Below are 18846 nucleotides of genomic sequence, written 5' to 3'. Positions count from 1 at the left end.
TGCAACTTTCAAAAAAATGTCTAGATTTCATTATGCACTGTTGCCTTTTTATTATTACATTGTAATATTTAAACATATGATTATCTATATCCTAAATTCTACGAATATTCTTTTCCATGAAATAACATTACCTAAATAAATGACAGCAGCAAAGGATCACATTTACAATGAACTATTCCATAGATAATATTAAAATATTGCAGTCAAACCAAAAACAAAAAAGGATGTATGGTATCAACTACACAACAATGATTATTTTTTGTTCATAGGCTTTGATCGCCATCTACTGGCAATATTTCATACTTCATCTTTCATATACAAATTAAGAGCTTACTTAACTAACCCCTCTCATTGTGATTATAAAACTATTGTTTTAATTGTTCATTTATCAGTTACACATATAATATTAATTTAATAAGAAAACTGTATGACTTCAATACACTCTTAATTTTCAGACAACTACACTTTAATTTAAACCTTCTCCATTGTAATTTGTTTCAGGATTATTCATCCAGCAATTGATTTCCAAATGCACTTATTTTATTACAGGCTTCTGGGATGTTAAAATCAATCTTAATTTAGGCATAAGCACAGTGACTCACAAAAGAACAATTTGGAGCATCCAATCAATTTAAAATCCACATTTTTGAGATACGGATGAAAATCTGAATCCTTGGAGAAAGCTAGGGTAGATGCAGGGAGACCCTGTAAACTCTTCATATATACAAAACTACATCCTCGGCTGAAATATTGAGTTTGGTTAATTTTTTTTTTTTTTTTACACTGAATATTTACAACTCTCGAGTACCAAAAAAAAAACACTTCTAAAGTGCCTTGATCACATAAACTGCATTTCTTTATATTTCCTCATTCAAGTTATCTACCTTTTTCTCATATTCAGGCATGTGACGTGACTACAGAGCTACACTATTTAAACCTGATCAGGGTGAATGAAGCATTGCTGTCCATCAATCACATATCTTACTTCAGCATGGTTTTGCTATTTCTAGCAATGAGAAATGTGAAAAGGATTTCAGCATCTGAGACGGCTAATATTTATTTTAATTTTAATGGCCACAACTCTTCATTAGCTCCAATCTGAGGTTTGGAAAGACACCTACCATGAGGCTATGAACTTGAGAGACAGCCATAACAACTATCCATTTTGTTAAACTGCTTATCCAGGGCAGGTTTCGGGAGACATCTGGAGCCTATCCAAGCAATCATCGGGTACAAGGCAGGAACAACATCTGGAGTTTGTTCTTCATACTTTAGGCTGAGAAAAATCCTAATGACATCTTTGTAAATGGCAATCCATTTTACATCGGTATAGTCAGTCACAAACAGGTCGAACTCTGTCCATGGCAGGTAGTAATTCAGCAGTTTGACTGCCTATATTGCTGCCACTGCCTCCCACTTTATATCTGCACGCTGCTGTTCTCTAATGAGGCTCTTCTGATTGATCTATGTTGTCAAGAATTTGTTTCTTTTAATGGTGTGTGTCAGAAATAATTTAACTTCTTTTTCATATATAAAGATATACTAAAAAAAAACAACAGAATTTAGATGTAGCCCAATAGAAAAAAGGCAGTTTTAGTTTATTTTTTTCTAGTTAGTTGCTTTATTGCCATATATCTCAAAGACAACATAATCATTTTTTCCATATTTGCCCTTAGACAATGATATCACAATAGAAACTACAGCACAAATGATTTGGTAGGATAATTAATAAAATATTCCTCTGCAGTCCTCTAGTATTGACTTCAGTATTACTGTCACAGAAGATCCAGGAGAAAAGTACAGAGCTGAACATGACGGCCCCAAGCTCGGCAAACCAGGGAGTCCAAAAGCATCCAGCTATGTTTGTGACATAGACTGTCATACTATTCACAGGAATCTGAGACAAATTATGCAGTAGTTTTCAAGCCAGCTGCCAATCTGACATGAGTAGGCAGGCAGATTTTACAGCTGAGGTGATTCACAAAAGGACGGGCAAATGTTCAGTCAATGAAGTATATCGAGTCATGTCTCCTCCCTAGGCAATGACAACAGGCAGTGGCAACAACCGAGTGCTTGGAGTGAATCTTATCTGATCTAAACAGACATTTCGACTGATGTCTGAAAAATTGAAAGGCAAAACCCCCTTAACCAATTTTACACTGTCCTACACCTGTCTCTCTTTCTTCAATGAGCCCTTTAATTGATGATTTTGAGGGACAGGGTAAAAAAGTTATGGGGGGTTAGATCAAAGCACATGGAAGCCCACTTTTCTCATTACCAAAAGCAAAGACGAGCAGCACACGCATCTCAGTGGGCCTAGGTTTATCACAAAAGACAAAAAAGAACAACATGACTTTAGAAATTGCTATCTTAGCAATTATTTGGTCTTGTCCATTACGGGAGATGGACTTCTGAAGCAGAGCTCCGTTAGCAGTGGCTTTTTTTTTCACGTATTTCTTATTATTTTGAGGTATCCTGTATTTACTCGACACGAGGAGTTTCCACTACAGTATATAAACATGAGTAACAAGAAAGGGGGTCAGAAAGAACCGGAAAGGAAACTTAAAGCTACATTCAAGTCTAGACAGACATCAAGCCCAAGTGCGAGGTACGGCCTTTCACAGACTGACCTGGAACAGGCAGGCGAATGCACAGACTTCATTGCATCATCTCCAGTCAAGAGCGAAAATGGGAGTGAAGGTGCAAGTGATGCAGGTCACGATAGTTCACCGATTCCAGAAGATCACTTGAAACTAGAAGCGGCCTTGCAGGTCCGTGCTTTCATCTACTCCTCACGAGCCCGAAGCATCGGCTATAACCGGGGTTGCTACTTCACCCGCAGAGCACAAAATCTGAAGCGATTTGTCCGAACAGAAGGAAATGATCACAACATTGGCCACGGCCACAGTCACAGCCATAAGTGTGCTTAAGAAAGACATCCAGAAAGACATCCAGAAAAGTATGAAGAAAGAAATAATTGATTTGGAGCAGGATAATAAAGACTTGGAAATGCGTTTATATAATCGTTTTGATGCGACCATTAAAGATATGCTGGGGAATATTGAGGAACACATTCAAGAAAATACGTCTAAACGGAGAAAACTTTCCGATCAGCTGGATGACGTTAAGCAGACATTCGCATCTTCTCCAGCAAGGAGGAAGCAGAAAAGGAATTAAGAAAGCTGATCCCGACACTATTCTGAAACACAATAGTGAGTCGCATCCTGTCATGGCATGGCAAGGAGATATCACCTGCTGTCTGATCCACTTGTAATGATACGGGTACCATAATTATACATCCTTTTCATTACTCAGACGCTTTCTGTTTATGTTTCAATTACAGTTATAGACGTGTGTGTGGAAGAAATTAATTTCTTTTTTTTTTTACTACCCTAAAGGAGACTGTTTAACATCATACCCTTCGTTTATTGTTACTGTTATTATTGTATTAGGATTTTCTATGCTTATCCAAGACCACTTTTTAAGACCATTCCCTGGGTTTATTATCTTAATACTTTAAGATTGCTGAAGATTATACTTTATGCTTATAGTTTGTTAATAATTATATTTTAGGCATATAGTATTTAGACTTTATTGGTAATAGATGTCTCTACTTTTTAATCCTCAAACGCCGCTGCGTGGAGGCTTGTTTTGTTTTCGACGTGCTCAGTCTCTAGGTATGTCAGAGGACTGGGACTTTGTGAAGTGAGGTTCAGCCTCACATGGGGAGGCAAAAGGGGGGGTGGGGGGATTAGGGGGGGAGAGAAAGAGAGCACGCTATATCTAATCATACTTTTAATTCTTATAATTATAACTACAATCATAACAATAGGCTGAATGGTAATAACTCGTGGGGAAATTGGAAATTAAGGTTAAAGCTGTCCCACTTCCAGTTAAGATTATAAAATGGCAGCAAAAATTCAGAATCAATGTCTCCATGATGGGACAGTTAACTTTGTGAGCTGGAATGTTAAAGGCCTGAATCACGAATTAAAGAGAAAGAAAGTATTCTCTCACCTAACAGGTTTAAACGCTAAAATAGTATTTTTACAGGAGACCCACTTACTAAACAAGGATCAGTTCCGGCTGCAAAACGACTGGACTGGACAAATGTTCCATTCTAGCTTTACAAAGAAAACTCATACAAAGAATTCTCATACATAGAACAGTCTCATTTGTAGCATCAGATGTAGTATCTGATCCTGAAGGGAGATATGTGATTGTCATGGGCAACTTATTTAACTGTAAGATGATTTTGATAAATGTTTATGCACCTAATGTCAATGATAAGGAATTCATGCGAAATGTATTTGCATCCATTCCCAATGTGAATAATCATAAAATTATAATGGCTGGAGACTTTAATTGTGTTTTAAATCCACTCTTAGATAGGACTCCTGTCACAGGGGGGATGACATCTAACACTGCAAAGCCAATTACACAGTTTGTAACTGACCACAAATTATCAGACCCCTGGAGGTTTCTAAACCCAAACTCAAGAACATATTCATTCTACTCACCAGTACATCATTACTACTCAAGAATTGACTATTTCTTTATAGATAATAATTTCTTGCCTACGATTAAATCTTTCAAGTACGACGCTATTGTTATTTCTGACCATACACCTCTGATCTTGGAGCTAAAGTCATTATGCCCCACACACTCACCTCGCAGATGGCGTCTTAACCTGCTTCTATTAGCAGACAAGAACTGTACAGAATTTATATCCAAACAAATCAGCTTCTTCTTAGAGACAAATACATCCTCACAGGTTTCTGCAGGAATATTCTGGGAAACTCTAAAAGCTTTCTTAAGAGGACAGATTATTTCATATCTTTCCCACAGGAATAAATTAGAAACCAAGAAAGTATTAGAGCCAAGAAGCGAAATTACTAGAATAGATGAAGAACATGCTAGGCATCCAAGCAAGGCTCTGCATAGGAAAAGGCAGGCTCTGCATTCAGAACTCAACATCTTGACAACTAAAGAAACTGAACAACTAATTTATAAATCAAGACATCATTACTATGAACATGGAGAGAAAGCTAATAAGCTTTTAGCTCAACAAATCCACAAGCAAGAAGTTCACAATGCAATCCCAGTAATCACCAACACAAATGGAGATGAAATCATTTGCCATAAAAATATAATGCACACATTTAGAGACTACTATAAATCCTTATATTCTACCGTGTTTAAAGAAGACAACACACAATCTATTGCATTTCTGGATACATTACAGATACCACAAATGGATATTTTTAGTGCGGAGGAACTGGATAAACCTCTGGAGCTATCAGAATTACTAGATGCTATAAAGTCACTTCAAGGCGGGAAAGCAGCAGGCCCTGATGGCTACCCTGAAGAATTTTATAAGAAATACTCCACTCAGCTAGCTCCCCTCCTATTAGCAACATTTACAGAAGCTAGAGACAATCAAATTCTACCTCAAACTTTTCGCCAAGCATTAATCACCATCTTTCCTGAACAAAATAAGGACTTATTACAATGTGCATCATACAGACCAATTTCACTTCTGAATAATGATGTTAAGATACTCTCAAAAATCATAGCTAGAAGGATGGAGAAAGTGCTGCCCTCGGTAATATCACAAGATCAAACTGGATTTATCAAGGGTCGACATTTATCTTCCAATCTTCGATGCCTGTTTAATGTAACATATTCACCAGCAAAATCAAACACCCCAGAAATATTATTATCATTGGATGCAGAAAAAGCATTTGACACGATAGAATGGAAATACCTTTTCACTACATTAGAGAAATTTGGGTTTGCCCCAAACATTTGTGCTTGGATCAAACTACTCTATACCAATCCAGAAGCTTCTGTTTGTATTAACAACATTTGTTCAGATTACTTTAAACTAGAACGTGGTACCAGACAAGGATGCCCCTTGTCACCATTGCTATTTGCAATCGCCATTCAACCACTGGCGGTTCACTGTTGAAATGCTTATCAGATAAAGGGGATTATCAGAGAAGGACTGGAACAGAAAATTTCTCTATATGCAGATGATATTATACTATATATATCAGACCTACAAAATTCAGTGCCTGCAGTCTTAACAGCACTTACAGAATTTCTAAAGATCTCTGGTCTCGGACTTAATCTGAATAAAAGTGTACTCTTCCAGTGAATTCTCAAGCATATAATATTAGATTGGACACCCTACCTTTTACCATAGCAGACCAGTTTAAATACCTAGGGGTAACTATCACAAGTAAACACAAAGCACTTTATCAACAAAATTTTGCTGTCGGTATGGAAAAAATTAAGCAAGACTTGCATAGATGATCAACCCTTCATTTCACTCTAGCTGGAAGAATTAACGTTGTTAAGATGAATATTCTTCCTAAGCTTCTTTTTTTATTTCAAAACATTCAAATATACATCAATAAATAATTTTGTAAGCAATTAGATTCAACAATAACCTCATTTATTTGGAACTCAAATCATCCACGTATCCAAAGAACGACCCTACAAAGACCTAAGGCAGAAGGTGACATGGCTCTACCCAACTTTCAGTTTTATTACTGGGCAGCAAACATACAAGCTATAAAAACCTGGACACAAATAGATGAACATACACAGGCTTGGTCCGCAATAGAAGTAAAATCCTGTAGCACTTCTTTATATTTCCTGCTTTGTGCCCCAATAAATGCAAGTTATCGCCAATATACTAATAACCCAATTGTGCTTCACTCACTCAGGACATGGAACCAATGTAGAAAGCATTTTAAGATGGAGAATCTTTTATCTGTGGCACCCCTGCAAGAGAACAACCTCTTTAAACCCTTGTAAACATATGCAGTTTTTAATATCTGGAAAACATTTGGGATTAAATTGCTTAGAGATCTTTATATAGACAACATCTTTGCATCCTATGAACAATTACATTCCAAATATAACTTTCCAGCTACACATTTCTTTCACTATCTTCAAATTAGGAACTTTGTTAAACAGCACCTGCCCGATTTTCCTTATCTTGCACCCTCCTCCATGCAGGAAAAAATATTGCTCAATTTTGGGGACTTAAACACCATCTCTGCAACATATACAATTATTTTACAGTCCCTCCCTTTCATAGATCCGAGAGGGCAATGGGAAAAAAATCTCTTAATCAATATATCAAAAAAGGAGTGGAAAACAGCAATACAGAGAATTCACTCAACCTCTATATGCGCAAAGCATACAATTATTCAATTCAAAATTATATATCGAGCACATCTGTCTTGCTTAAAACTGTCCAAAATGTTTCCAGGGCAAGATCCAACCTGCGAACGCTGCAATCAAGTCCCAGCCTCACTAGGTCACATGTTTTGGGCCTGCACCAAATTAACATCATTTTGGACCAAAATTTTTAAGTGCCTCTAAGACAGCGTTCGTGTCACAATCCCTCCTAACCCATTAACAGCTGTGTTTGGTGGTCTTCCAGATGGGTTTAAAGTGAAGAAGGAAAAATAAACTGTGATTGCATTCACTACACTTTTGGCACGCAGACTTATTTTGCTAAACTGGAAGAATCCTAATTCTCCTCTTTTAAGTCAGTGGGAAACCGATGTTTTATACTATTTGAAACTGGAAAAAATCAAATTCTCAGTTAGAGGATCTGTACAGAACTTTTTCAAAACCTGGCAGGATCTAATCAATAATATTTTAGAATAAGCTCTTAAAGCACCAAAGAAGCAATTCTCTATGCATTTTTTTCTCTTCTCCATTCATCTCTACTGGCCTATTAAACTAATCAATTTAGGTATGTTTACAAGCTTTAAGGTTTACCCCATTGGCCATGCTCTCTTTCTCAGGGGTGGGGGTCCATCTGTTTTCAATCCTATTTTTTGTAAAAACTGATCTATTTGTATGGAATGATTAAAATTAATAAAATTTAAAAAAAAAAAAGAAAGAAATTGCTATCTTAAACTAGACCCATCAGTAAAGGTAACATCAAATAAGGACCATTCCACATAATAAGAACTGTTTAGTGAACTTGCATTTATAGCCGCTTAAAGGGAAGTGCACCTTATATTTGTAATAAGTTGGCTGAGGCTGAGCCCCCTAGCCCTTGCTTTTGTCTTGACACCACTTATCTCATTCTTTTGTTCAGGTACTCATACACAGCAGTCACATGTTGATGTTGGTGTTGGTATGGATAAAAAAGAAAGAACCCAGATGATGGCATGTACCATTTGATCAGCATTTTGAGTTAGTGTTTTGATACCTGGGCTTTGACCTGTTTTTGCTTTCATTTTTCAAAATGAGCTTATGTATAGCTTTCATGTGTTTGCAGTAATTCAATTTATGAATACACATTAAAATGTTTCCAAACTATTCAAAATCCTAATAAGGAATAGACTAATATTAGGGGAATTCAGAAACCTCCTAGAGTATAACTACAATAAAGAAATTGAGTAACAACATTTCAGACTTTTCCATATTCAACCACTAAGAGCACATTTTTAAAATTTTATATAATTTTTTTACAGGGCAGTTGCATTGGGTGTGATCAACAGATGTGCCTATCTACATAGGTAAAAACAAACAAACAAACAAATACATAAATGCATGTATCAGCAAATATTTTTTAATGTTAAAGGGGTTCCATGAGCAGTTAAAATCTGTTTGGGAATACCGAAATAGGTAACAATAGCAATAGCCCTGGATTGTGCAGAATGAAACAGTTCTCCTTCTGAATACTTGGGTGGCTTAATTTCCTTTTTTAGAGGACAGGAAGATATGGAGGAAGATGATTCACTGTGGCAACCCCTAACAGGAGCAGCCGAAAGAAGAAGAAGATTATATTTGTGATCATGTAATTTCTTTCAAGTGGGAATACACTTACAGATGGAAGCTAAAACACCAGGCACTCCATCTCTGATATTGGTCTTTACTTCTGTGTTGTGAATTTAATGTAAATATACAGTGCCTATTAAACGTTTTCACCCCATTGAAAATTTCCACACTATTATTATACAGTAATAGCTGTATAAGCCCGTGCTGTAAAAAGCCTGGGCTCCTAGAAACTATTGAAATCGTCAGAAAAAAATTGAAATCCAGAGCCGGTGGTTTTGTTTTGTGGAAGTTCTCGCCCCCCTTGTCTATCAGCGGCTAAGCAAGTTTGACTCCAACTCATTAACTTGGGGCCAACATTCCAGCTCTTTCAGCTTCATTGCTATAGCTTCGCACTTCCTGGCCAGACAGACAGAGACGCACACTTTCACGTGTTGACGTTTATATATAAGACAATATTGAATCATTGCGAATTTACTTTAGCTTTTTTGACATTGGTCAACAGAAAAAGACTCTTTAATATCAATGTGAAGTAGTTTGGGGCTCTTGTCAACAACGTCTTTGAAGGCTTTCTAGGCAATTTTTTCCGCTCAACTAACAGATCTTCAAACCGCTTGTCCCTCATAACATGTCTGATCTGGGGGCCAACAAAAATGCCCTTTTTGATCTTAGCGTCAGTTAGTCTTGGGAACATCTGTCTTAAATAACGAAAACCTTTGCCTTCCTTGTTCAGTGCGTTCACAAATTCTTCATGAGTCCCAGTTTTATGTGAAGAGGAGGCAAAAATATCTTTGCTGGGTTGACAAGCGATTCATGTGCCACATTTTTCTGTCCTGGAACTAACTTTTTATGAAGTGGCGAGTTCTGTCAAGAATAGTGCGACTCTTTGGCACGGCTGTCCAATTCACAGATGAAACAACAGTACTTTGTATAGCCAAGCTGCAGTCCTAGTAACAGAGCAATGACTTCAAGATCTCCACAGATATTCCAGTTGTACCTGCTATACTGGACGTGCTTCAGCAACAGTTCCATATTCTCATACGTTTCTTTCATGTGTGCTGCATAGCCAACAGGTACTGAAGGATAAACGTTGCCATTGTGTAGCAGAACAGCTTTCAGGCTTAACATTGACAAATCAATGAAGAGACGCCATTCTTCCGGGTTATGATTACAACCCAAGGACGAGAACAATCCTTCAATGTCACAACAGAAACAGACTGTCGACTTGTGCAAAAAATTTGGTTATATCATGATGTTGGCCTCGAAACACAGAAATTTTTGTACCTGGTGACAGCAAACACCATTCCTATAGTCTCTAACCCAGCAGCTCGGCTTTTGCTTTTGACAGACCCAGATCTCTGACCAAATCGTTCAATTCGGAATGTGTTATCAGATATGGATCTCTTGATGAGCATGGTTCAAAATCCGTGTCAATGTCACTGTCAGTACCCAGCATTGCAGTTTCTTCATCTGGTTCGTCAAAGGTCCAATCCTCTGGTGATTTCAGAATTGGAAGACTGTCTTCATGTGGCACGGGTCTCATTGCTGAAGGCAGATTAGGATATTCAATTGACTTCTTGTTTTTGGCAGAGAAACCAGACACATTAGTCAAACAGAAGTAACAGTCCATCACATGGTCTTTCTGTTCTCGCCATATCATCGGAACAGCAAATGGCATCATCTTTCAAGTGCCTCTGAGCCAGGCTCTCAGACTGACAGCACATGTCACACAGCAAATGTGAGGTGCCCATTCCTTGTCTTGATCACCAATTTTGTAGCCGAAATACAGATGATAAGCTTTCTTCACAAGAGCAGTCATTCAACGTCTCTGAGGCGCAAGTGTATATTCGCCACGGATATAGCAGAATGTATCGCGGCTGTTACGACACTAACGAGACATATTGTCCGACACCAAAATGTCAATAGCATCAAGCTTACTTACTGTTATATTGCTACAGATACTATACTTTACTATACAAACACGCTGACTATCTATATTAACCAAATGAGCAGGATCAATGTATACAAGCCACCTTTATGGCAAGCTGAGACAGCATCAAACTCGTTCAGACCTGCCCAATGAGGCATGCCCAGGATGTCAACTTCCACAGAACAGCTTCCAACCTGGCCTGATTCCATGCCTGGATATGCCCAGGCTGCACAAACCGTTGTTGATAAGTCACTTACAGGAGAGAAAATGTATATAAGAAACACCCAACCGTGTTCAAGAAGCAAAAACTTTGTTATGCAGTGTTATTGATTTAACTGGACTCCAAGAGATATTCAGTGACTTGGATATTTTCTTTTCTCCATCCCCTATCTTGTGCTTTTCAGTTACCCTTTCATGGGGTTGCTTGAATTATTCTTTTATCTTCATTGTGCATGAAAGGCTACCATACTGGTTCACCACAAGTTGGATCTTCCATGTAAGGTGCGTTTATACTATAATCAATAGATACACTTTGAGTACAGACCGGTGACCTCCATTTAACCAATTATGTTAATTCTAAATGGCTGCCCCAGTGATGATCTAAGTGTGTCATATTAAAAGGGGTGAATATACTATTAAATATTTAGTGTTTTATATTTGAACTAGAGCTATAACTTTTTGACCTTAATTCCAAAAAATATCTACCAAAGAACACAGTACATACGATCAAACAAGATGGTGGTAGTATCATATTATGGAGTTACAGTACTTTTCGTCCTCTGTTATATAGACTCTGATCAGGATAAAGGTGAAATATATCAACATATTTCAACTCACATGCTACCCTTTATCAAAGTTAAAAAATGTCACCTTTTTACATGACAATAATCCAAATTGTAGTAACAAGCCTGTTACTAGTTGGCAACTGATCTTCTATCATAATTTAAACCAGATGTTTTTGTGTGTATTGGGGGGTTGTTGTTTGTTATAATACTTGTCCCTTGGAGACAAATAAAGTAGTATCCATCTATCTATTGATCTATTTATCTATAAATGATTGTTATGTATATGAGGTATCCTTGCAATTTGAATACTTGCAATTTGACTGTGACTTATTCCTTCTGAAAAGAGGAGTAAAGGAAAAGGTGAAAATGAAATAAGGATATATAGAGATTTGTAATACCCATATATAGTACAGTTTGAGTTAATTATATGTTTCCTTTTTCCCTGAGACTCTCAGTGTGAGTCCTGGGGGGCTGCAGTATTTAGCTTCAACCAATTTCTTAATAAGAAACCAATTACAGTTACTAATATAACTTACTTTTTGAATCTAGTTATTTTCCTTGTTAGGATTCACAATCAGTTATTCCTTTTGTTCATCTTAGACATGTGTATTCACAGTTTTGATTGCTTCCTGTTTTCTTAATAAATTGCCAGTTAACTATGAGATGTAAATGACATAGAAGCCAATAACTGATTATTTAATTTGGTCCATCTATACCTGTGTGTTAACCATTAAGTGTATATTATTATTAAAATCGGGAGTGGTCTCCCCTAGACTTTCTCATATACTCACATATGGGGATGGATATTTGAGGAGTAAACTGCAAGACAATGATTATATTTTTATATTATGTACATTAAAGAACCATCATCAACATGAACAATTATAAAAGTAAAGTTTTATAAATCGGACTCTGCAGCTGCATGAATAAAATGTAAAGTACTTCCAGTTAGCAGAAATAGCCCAAAGTTGATAGAAATTTATGTTTTGTACCTAATACTTGTATGAAAAATTTGGTTGACCTAAGTGAAAGCGTACTCATGTTATCAGTTATCATGTTTACTCACACACACACACACACCCACACACACACACCCACATGCTCTCACACACACACACACACAGACATAATTCCAAAAATGGTATTTTTGGACTCAGGGAGGTCTAAAACATCGAGCTTCATCAAAATCTTGAAATGGAATTTTTGGAGGATTCCAATACTTTCCCAATCTTCATATACAAGAAAGTCAGGGAGGTCTAATACGTTGAGGGTCATCAAAATCTTGACATCAAGTCTTTGGACGATTACAATACTTTACCTAAAGAGAGACACATGCGAAGGGCTAAAATGACTACCCTTTTCAGTCCTTAAAACATTTAAGTAATTTTCACATAAATTAAAAATGTAAATTTTCAGAAAGGACTGAAATGGTAAAATAAGAGCACTAAAGAGCCATGAAATTAAATTAATTACATTGCCAGTATGCATTGTTTCCTAATTATGAAATGATTGCAACAAAAATATGCAGCAACATTAGCTTCTTGGATATAGAAGATACAGACTTGATGCTCTGTTTCCTTTGATTTCTGATCCCTTGCACTGTTTATTATCAAATTTGGACTGAAAAATATTTATTTGAGAAGGTTTTTGCTCCATTGTTTATTAGGTTTCTATGTCTGCAAATCTTCAAAGTTATTATTTACAAATTTTCTTTACTTATGAACAGTTTCTTAAAATCTTTAATATGTTTGTTTTTTTTTTAATTGCAGTTATGTTTCGTCTCTATGACACAGACGGAAATGGATACTTGGACAACTCGGTACAGGTTTTTTTTGTTTTTTTTTGTCATAAATAAATAAATAAGTAAACTGCTCCATCAGTCTACTGTCATATAAAGGAAAACTGAGCTCCAAGAATGTGTGAATAAATAAATTATATTAACTGTTTGTAAAGCTATGACTCACATTAAATTAGTGTTAAATCTGGATTTATAAATGCGCAATTTACGGAATATTTAATGCATTTTTCCTTTCTGATTGATATCAATTCTACTTTTAAATGTTTTAAATTTCAAATCTCAACACTTTCTATGAAATGTGGGATTGATTGTATTTCTTATTGGAGTGATTTCTTTTTTTATTTTACTTTTTTCTCTGTATCAGAGTTTGTTTGATTCATACAACAGTTCTCTTAGAATGCATATTTCTGGAAAAAGCCAAATTTCTAAAAATATAAAATAGGTTTTCATTTTGAAATTGATTATTCACAAAGCAAACACAGCACATAAAAAAGTTTCATTAACACTGAGATATTGGTTAATGTTTTAAAAATTTTATTCTGATTATAATTTTTTGTAACAAAAATGTCTTATTTCATGCAGGAATTAGAAAACATTGTCTCACAAATGATGCATGTTGCAGAATATTTGGAATGGGATGTTACAGAACTTAAACCAGTAAGTTAAATAATTCTCCATTAATTATAGGTTGGGTGGCACTTCTGCCTCGCAGTAAGGAGACCGGGGTGTCATCCTGGGTATTTATTTATTAATATAGCACATTTAAAACAACTGAAAGTTGACCAAAGTGCTTTACATAGAATATAAGCTAATAGTATGAAATAAAAGCAAAATAAAGAATTACTATATATATATATATATATTTATATTCACGGCATTCGTAGTCTGTGTCACAATCTGATTGTATGGGTGGTTACCTACCAGGTAACGCTTGTGGTTTGCCAGCAATCTGCTAACATCCGCCATGGTGCCCTCAGTTTGTGAGGAGCAGATCATAGAATGGTTGAAATAGTTTACAGTCAAATAAATGCAAAGAGTACGCGACACGTGTTTCGCCCTCATTCTGGGCTCATCAGGCGTACACACTCCACTGCACTCCCTCTCGGGAATCGAACCTCGGACGTGTCGCGTACTCTCTGCATTTATTTGACAGTAAACTATTTCAACCATATATTTATATATATATTTGTATATATAAATAGAAAACGTTATACATACGTAAACACACGTACACGAACACATAAACATAAATTAATTATTCATACATGCAAATGAATAAGATGAACACAGTATAAATAATATGAATATAAAGATTTAAAACACACTCATAAGCTTAAAAGCAATAATTAAAAGTGTTTTTTTAGTAAAAACTTAAAACTATGAATTGTGGGAGTCGACCTTATTATGAGTGGCAAATAGTTCCACAGTTTTGGACTAGCCACCACAAAGGCATGATCATTTCTCATGTTCAACCATACATGTGGGACAGTAAACAATAGCTTATTTGAAGTCCTCAGCTGCCTGGCTGATGAATATGGACCAGCTAAGTAAGGTGGAGCTGACCCATGTATGGTTTTAAAAACAAACACTAAAATCTTAAAATTCACCCTGTAACTATTAGGGAGCCAATGAAGAGAGGCCAATACCAGAACAGTATGATCACTTTTTTTGCTGCAGGTCAAATCTCTAGCAGCTGCATTCTGAAACATCTGCAGAAGAGACAGTGCTGTATGGGATACACCGACATAAAGGGCATTACAATAATCCAGATATGAGGTTATAAATGCATGAATGAGCTTTCACAGGTCATTAAATGATAAAATCAACTTGACTTTGTTAAATGGCCTGAGGTAGAAAAAGTTACATACCACAGCATTGGTCTTTTTATCAAATTTAAAAATCTGAATCCAAAATCACCACGAGATTATTAGCACATGACTTTGAGTGCCAGACAAGTTGATCCAATGTGTTTGTAATGTTTTGGGTAACAGTGGGTTGACCAAATAGAATGACTTTGGTTTTTGACTCATTTAACTTCAAGAAGTTTAGTGCCATTCAATATTTTATATTATCTAAGCAGTTAAAAAGCTTTGTCACCAATTCCATTTCATCAAAATAAATGGAAAATAAATTTGGGTATCATCAGCATAACAATGATACAGGATGTTATAGTTGTTCAGTACAGAGCAGAATGGTAACATATATAAGGAGAAGAGGAACAGACATAAGACAGATCCCTGGAGTACCCTATAGGTTACGGAAGCAGTAGGAGACATTGAACTACCAACATGTACAAAAAAGTCATGCCTTTGAAGGAATCCGCAAACCACTTAAGAGCAGTACCCAGAATGACAACCCAGTGTTTGAGAATATTATTTAGAATGTCATGATCAATTGTGTCTGATGCTCAAGTCCAATAAAATTTGCATTGCGCACCTTGCAGAATCAGCTGCCAACAACAGAACATTTATCATGCTTGAAACTGGATGAAAATGATGAAAAGCAGCGGAGTCGATGACACCCTCCGATGGATCCTGAGCAAAAGGCACAATTTTAGCTCTAATATCAGCAATCATACTGATAAAGTATTACAAAAAGTCATCACAAAAGAGTGATGACCCAGCATTTGCAGAACCCCCAGATGGGTTAAGCACAGCATCAACAACACTAAATAATACTCAAAGATTGTTAGAGTTGCTCGCAATAACATTAGAAAAAAACATTCTTGCAGCCTTCACAGCTTATTGATAATTAACAAGGGAGTCTTTGAAGATGTCAAAGGAGACCCGGGAAATGATCCTTTTTCCACTTTCTCTAATCCTTCATACATGTTGTTCTGAGAGAACATGCAGTGTCATTAAGTCGCCACTGTCTTCTTGGCTTACATTCCTCTCTTTAAGGGGATCTACAATATTTGAAATATCCACACAAGCAGATGTGAATTGATTCACAAGCTCATCAATGCTGAAGTCCAGAGAAGATGCTTCCCTTAGATCACAGGTGTCGAACTCCAATCCTGGAGGGCTGCAGTGGCTGCAGGTTTTCATTCTAACCATCTTCTTCATTAGTGACCAGTTTTTTTGCTGCTAATTAACTTCTTTTGCCTTAATTTTAATTAACTTGACTCAGCCCCCTTAGTTGTCTCTTTTTCCTTAATTAGCAGCCAAACAATAATGAGACACAAAACAAGCTGCCACATCACACAATATCTGAAAATTAAGAAAGGTGATGGTTGATCTCTCAGGTCACCAAAATATTTTGACGGCGTTCTTAGAAAAAACAGAAAAATCAACAGTTTTGGAAATGTCTGCTGTGGCAGAATGAGAGCAGCAACAAGCCAATTAACAGCAAGAATCAGCTTCTCATTAAGAGATTGGTTGGAGTTTGAAATCACAGTTTAGCTGGTCATCTGTTGGCTCGTTTCAGGTCTCATTTCTGTTTGGCTGCCATTTAATGAATAAATTCAGAGGACTGAATCCTTAAAGACAAGACTATTAAAATGAAGGGAACATGAGTTAATTAGCAGTGAAAACTGGTCACTTATTAGGAAAAAAGCCAGAATAAAAACCTGCAGCCACTGCGGCCCTCCAGGGGCTCATGCTTAATGGCGTGCGTCGAATTCACACTAAAACATTGTGGACAAAAGCGGAAATGTTCGTACTCACAAAAAAATCCAGATGCATAAATCTGTACGTTCGCCAACTTCCATGTTCTTCCGCTCCATAAATCCCGGTCAGCATGAAAAGTAACACACGCCTGCTGCCACCCCCCAAAATCCTCCCAGAATTATGCCTCTTTGAATATGCAAATCAATATAAATAGCCCTTAAGCTCAGCATTCCGTGAAAAGGCAATGGCAAAAGCATGGGGGGAAATAGAGTTTCAGCGAATACAAAGTGGAGGCAAGGAAAAACGTACTATTTATTGGTTTAAACAGTGGTATAAAGAACAAAAGGAAGTTGATCGAGTGACATAGAGTGACATAGAGTATCAGAGAAACTCGAAAGTTCAAGTTCACAAAGTCGCACAGTGCCCGAAATAGAAAAGAAGCTGTCAGATATCAAAGTCTCCATGAAAAGGTGAGTCGTGGCCCACCGTCTGAGTGTCATATGAAAGCTTATTACGGTACAGAGAAAAGAAAAAAAAATAGGGACACAGTGGGAAAAAAAATGTCAACTTTAATCTCAAAATTTCCACTTTAATCACATAGTTTATTTTGTCATTAAAGTAGAACATCATAAACTTCATCTTAAAATCGTTTAATTTACTAGTTTCTCAAATACCATTGTAACTAAAGTAGCACGTTAAATGCTTTGTTTTGTATGTGTTCTTCTATGTGCTTTATGTGTGTGAATCACTACCTGCTTCTTAAAAGGGCTTTCTCTTCCTCCGACAGGACACAGAATCCATTACATTCATGCTATTACAGCTCTCTGAATAATTTAAATACTGAGATGTGTACTTGATATAATTTTCATGATGATAGGAATTAAACAATATATTAAACATGGGAACAAGGTGGTGCCGTGATAGTAACGAGCTGGTGCCTCATCCAGAGATTGTTCCTGCCTCATGCAAGATGCTTGCTGAGCCGTGAGCTACCTTAGATTAAATAATTTATTGCAGCAGTACTGTCTCTTTCAAATGTACTAACCCCCAATTCATGTCCTTCCTTTTCTTTCTCCAAATACCCAATCGCTACACAATCAGCTCTGTAATAGATGTAAAGCCATCTGTAAGCTGAGAACGCCGATTCTTCAAAACTTTTAAGGAACATTGTAGTGCATGTTTATTTATTCTATCCATCTATCCTTCCACTGTTGCGCCAGCCCCAGCATGAATACAGCGTGAGGCAGGAACAATCCATGAATGGGGCCCCAGCTCCTTACTAGCGCTGCGACACTGTCTCCTCACATGTTTAATTATTAACAATATAGACTATTTAAATGAAGTTAACATTTTATCTGTATAATGTAATAAACATATTTTGCTGCATTTCATCTTAAAAATGATATTGTCATCATATGTAAATACGCGCTAAAGTGGCTCAGGTTGTGCAATATTATAACTGTATCGCAAGTTTACAGTGAGGTAATTGTACTTATAAGTACAAACAGTTCTACAAGGAGCACTTGATGGACTGATTGCGTTTATAGTTCTTGGGATGAAACGGTTTCTGAACCGCGAGGTCAGTACAGGAAAGGCTCTAAAGCGTTTGCCATATGAGAGCAGTTCGAATAGGCAGCATGGCTGAGGCAGCATGTGCTAGATGTTGTATACCGATAATTCTCTTTCCGATCAGTTGCTGTAAAGCTGTGATTCCACACTCAGATACAGTGATATAAATACTCCGAGTGGTGCAGTGAGAGTAATATGGAAAAAGATGATCCGCTGTGGCAACCCCTAACGGGAGTGGCTGAAAGAAGAAGGTGCAGTGACAGTAACAACGCAAAAGCAGCTATGGTACTTGGAATAGTTTGGCCATTCCGTGGACCATTATATTGTTACAGTTTGATTACAATC

At 36.7% G+C, this 18846-nt stretch overlaps 1 protein-coding gene across 1 annotated transcript in view; it reads left to right on the top strand.

The window, feature by feature from the left end:
• Positions 1 to 18846, top strand: part of dgkb (diacylglycerol kinase, beta) — a 696992-nt gene that overhangs the window by 201580 nt on the left and 476566 nt on the right. Inside the window, exons 7-8 of the mRNA XM_028817172.2 lie at positions 13296 to 13345; positions 13907 to 13981. Of these exons, the coding sequence (XP_028673005.1) occupies positions 13296 to 13345; positions 13907 to 13981 (125 nt within the window). The remainder of the gene's footprint in view (positions 1 to 13295; positions 13346 to 13906; positions 13982 to 18846) is intronic.

Source organism: Erpetoichthys calabaricus, chromosome 13, assembly GCF_900747795.2.
Source record: "Erpetoichthys calabaricus chromosome 13, fErpCal1.3, whole genome shotgun sequence".
Lineage (NCBI taxonomy): Eukaryota > Metazoa > Chordata > Cladistia > Polypteriformes > Polypteridae > Erpetoichthys > Erpetoichthys calabaricus.
This window is presented reverse-complemented; position numbering and strand designations above follow the sequence as displayed.